Source organism: Neophocaena asiaeorientalis, unplaced genomic scaffold, assembly GCF_003031525.2.
Source record: "Neophocaena asiaeorientalis asiaeorientalis breed wild unplaced genomic scaffold, Neophocaena_asiaeorientalis_V1.1 scaffold43, whole genome shotgun sequence".
In the NCBI taxonomy this organism is placed as follows: domain Eukaryota; kingdom Metazoa; phylum Chordata; class Mammalia; order Artiodactyla; family Phocoenidae; genus Neophocaena; species Neophocaena asiaeorientalis.
In genome coordinates, this window is record NW_020173674.1 from 6,683,567 (window position 1) to 6,685,178 (window position 1,612).

The following is a 1,612-nucleotide window of genomic DNA, read 5'->3' on the forward strand; positions in this document are numbered from 1 at the left end:
GGAGCGGGCGGGCGCAGGGCCCCCAGCACACGGCTGCCCAGCCGGCCCAGCCGCTGCCCGCCGGGGACCTCCCAGCTGGAGTGCTAGCGTTCGCCAACCGGAGTTTCGGAGTTTCGAAGGGAGCAGAGGAGGGGAGGGAGGGGAAGGGGCAATGTTATTCGGCGCTCGCACGCTCTAAGGGCGATGAAGTGAAACTCGCCCGACTGGGCCCGGCCCGGCGCGCCCCGGGCGCCTGAGGAGGCGTGAAGCCGTCGGGCGGGACTGGGCGGCCCGGCCCACACTTGTTGAACCGGGCCCGGGCCCAGGCGGCCCCGGGTCCCAAACGCCTGGCTGAGCAATTCGTGGTTCAGCCCAGAGGGAGGTATTTGCTGGTCGCCGGCACCGTTCGGAAAGGCACGCGGGGCCGCAGGAACGCGCAGGCCGGTGGGCGGGCAGGCCGGGCCTCTCCGGGCCGGGCCGTAATACAAAGCGGAGAGCCCGCTTTCTGGCCGGGCAAGTGTGGAAGGTTTCGTAGAGGAAGGGGCGTTTAAACCGTTCCGAGTCCACCGTGACCCCGAAAGACCTCAGCGCCTAGTCAGTGGGGCTTACACCGCCGCCCCCCGCGCCCCCCGCGAGCCCTCCCTCATCTTTGTTCCAAATGGCCGGAGTTCAGGTGCAGCAAGACTGGAGGTGAGCCGAGGGCAGAGGACCAACTTACTTTGTCTGGCCGCAGCCACGGCAGTCAGGGAGCTCATGTCTTGGCCTCAGAGCCCAGCCCTGGCTGAGGCGCAGCCCGGGACCCCTCACTCCAGCCATTCATCACGCTCTGCCCAGTCCCAGGACCCGCCTCCTGGAGGGAGGCCCCATCCTCCTCAGAAGCTGAGGAGCTCTTGGTGGCCTCCATGAGGCACAGTAACTGTGCCACTTCGGCCACTGGGCTTCTCTTACCAGCTGAGCTAGTAAGGGCAGGTATGGGACCCCTTCCTCTTTTTAGCTCTCCCCCTTCCCCCGTGTAAAACAAAATAATATTTCAGAGTCCCTACCACACATACACCTTTCTCACATATTAAATGTTTGCTGGAACAGATTAGGAGGAAATTAATCTGATAAGTGAATTCACACAGTTCAAAAGTCAGGAGTCAGAAGGGAGCAGCCTGCTTATGGTGGACTTTCAGGCGTCTAGTGGAAGAAAGTAGTTTTTCAAGGGGGAGGCTTCCTGAGGCCCTTTACATGCCCCCACTGGACTTCTGTAGAGCACTCCCTGGGTGGGTGGGGAAGGTGTGGACTTTGGGGGCAGATGGGCCTCCTTCTCTGCTCCTTCCTGGAACCTGTGAGTCTGGCCAAGGGGCTTTCCTTTCCAGGCTGTATCCTCGTCTGTCACCTGAGAATCCCATCATCTACCTCTTGGGTCCACAGTGAGGATGGTGTGAGCTCTGGCAGGGGCACTAATGTTTGCCCCCTTCCCCTTCCTTTCCCAGGCTCTGCTTCCCTTGTCAACCCTCCACTCTTACCCTGGACCCTTCTGTTCAATTGACATTAAGCGAGCACCTGCTACTTGCTTGTCTTTTTTTTTTTTTGCGGTACGCGGGCCTCTCACTGTTGTGGCCTCTCCCATTGCGGAGCACAGGCTCCG

General features: G+C 61.0%; 1 protein-coding gene across 1 annotated transcript in view; it reads right to left on the reverse strand.

Annotated features, from left to right (window-relative positions):
- OVOL1 (ovo like transcriptional repressor 1) overlaps positions 1-883 on the reverse strand; it is a 9,971-nt gene extending 9,088 nt beyond the window's left edge. Inside the window, exons 1-2 of the mRNA XM_024749419.1 lie at positions 787-883; positions 172-484 (exon numbers count right to left, since the gene is read on the reverse strand). Of these exons, the coding sequence (XP_024605187.1) occupies positions 172-484; positions 787-883 (410 nt within the window). The remainder of the gene's footprint in view (positions 1-171; positions 485-786) is intronic.
- Positions 884-1,612: the final 729 nt, after the last annotated feature.